Consider the following 1159-nt stretch of genomic DNA (forward strand, 5'->3'; position numbering starts at 1 on the left):
AGCGTTCAATGATTTAATCAGCTTATATTTTTAAGATACAGAATCATGAATATGCCATAGAATAACAAGAATTAATTATTACATTTCGATTTCACAATGTCGAGCCATTTATCTATCATTGCCATACGATTTGACTGTGGAGTATTTGTGTTCCACTCATTAAGTTTTATACCGAAATTCGATTTGGTACGATTCTCAATAACGTTTAATAGGGGATTTCGGAAAACCTTTGTGACTATTTTAGTCATAGCGTTCACAAGAGGATCCAGAAGATTACCCCCGAATTGTAAGTCGAAATTCCTGCGAAAGGCGAAAATAAAAAAAAAATTATTACGCGAATGAAATTGGCAAACTTATGATATACTTATGTTTGTAAATGGTTTATAAATTAAATTAAATTAATTTGTAAGATAAATTTGCGATTTAAATCGAGAGATTACATCAATATTTCTTAGCCATCAGATAAAAGAAGATATTTGTGAGTACAGATGTTGAAAATAAAAGTATCAGTGACATATCTTGATAAACTTCAATTGAAATTTTTACAGGACGATTATTATCATTTCTCGTGACGATATATTAAACAGGTGCAGTAACAAAACAATATAGTAGATAATAATAATATTCGATATCTGCACTTATCAAATACAGATATCGAACAGGGATTATTTACTACATCGTTTCATTACTGCATCTGTTTAATGTGCCCGTTACGAAAACAACTCAATCCTATCATCAATCAATAAAATATAATTTACGACATTCCAAATCGATAAATATTTGATAAATATTTGTGCTCGATTTGATCGCATAAAATCTCTACGTGTAGTATTTTATATATGACAAGTAAATAACACACCGAAAAAAAATGATTGCAATTATCATAATTTAACTATAATTTATATAGTAATTTCTAATACTAACTATATATTTTTTAATGGAATTACAAATATAATTAATATTAGTAATATTTTAGCAACTGAAGCGTACCAAAATAAAACGTAGTAAGTGCCATTTTTTAATTTTTCAAAAGAAAGGAAAAATTTATTTTCTTGAATGAAAACTATCGAACTTACAAAATTCTACAAAAAATTATTGTAGTAATTAAAAATATGAGCCATCAATTTCAACAAAAATTTGTAATTAAGTACTACCTTTT

The 1159-nt window shown here is 26.7% G+C and overlaps 1 protein-coding gene across 1 annotated transcript in view; it reads right to left on the reverse strand.

Moving 5' to 3' along the window:
* The window catches only part of LOC108754446, a 3068-nt gene continuing 1909 nt past the window's right edge, over window positions 1–1159 (reverse strand). Inside the window, exon 5 of the mRNA XM_018496719.1 lies at window positions 1–300. Coding sequence (XP_018352221.1) covers window positions 72–300 — 229 coding nt within the window. The 3' untranslated portion in view covers window positions 1–71. The remainder of the gene's footprint in view (window positions 301–1159) is intronic.

This window comes from Trachymyrmex septentrionalis, unplaced genomic scaffold (assembly GCF_001594115.1).
Source record: "Trachymyrmex septentrionalis isolate Tsep2-gDNA-1 unplaced genomic scaffold, Tsep1.0 scaffold8, whole genome shotgun sequence".
NCBI classification, from domain to species: Eukaryota; Metazoa; Arthropoda; class Insecta; order Hymenoptera; family Formicidae; genus Trachymyrmex; species Trachymyrmex septentrionalis.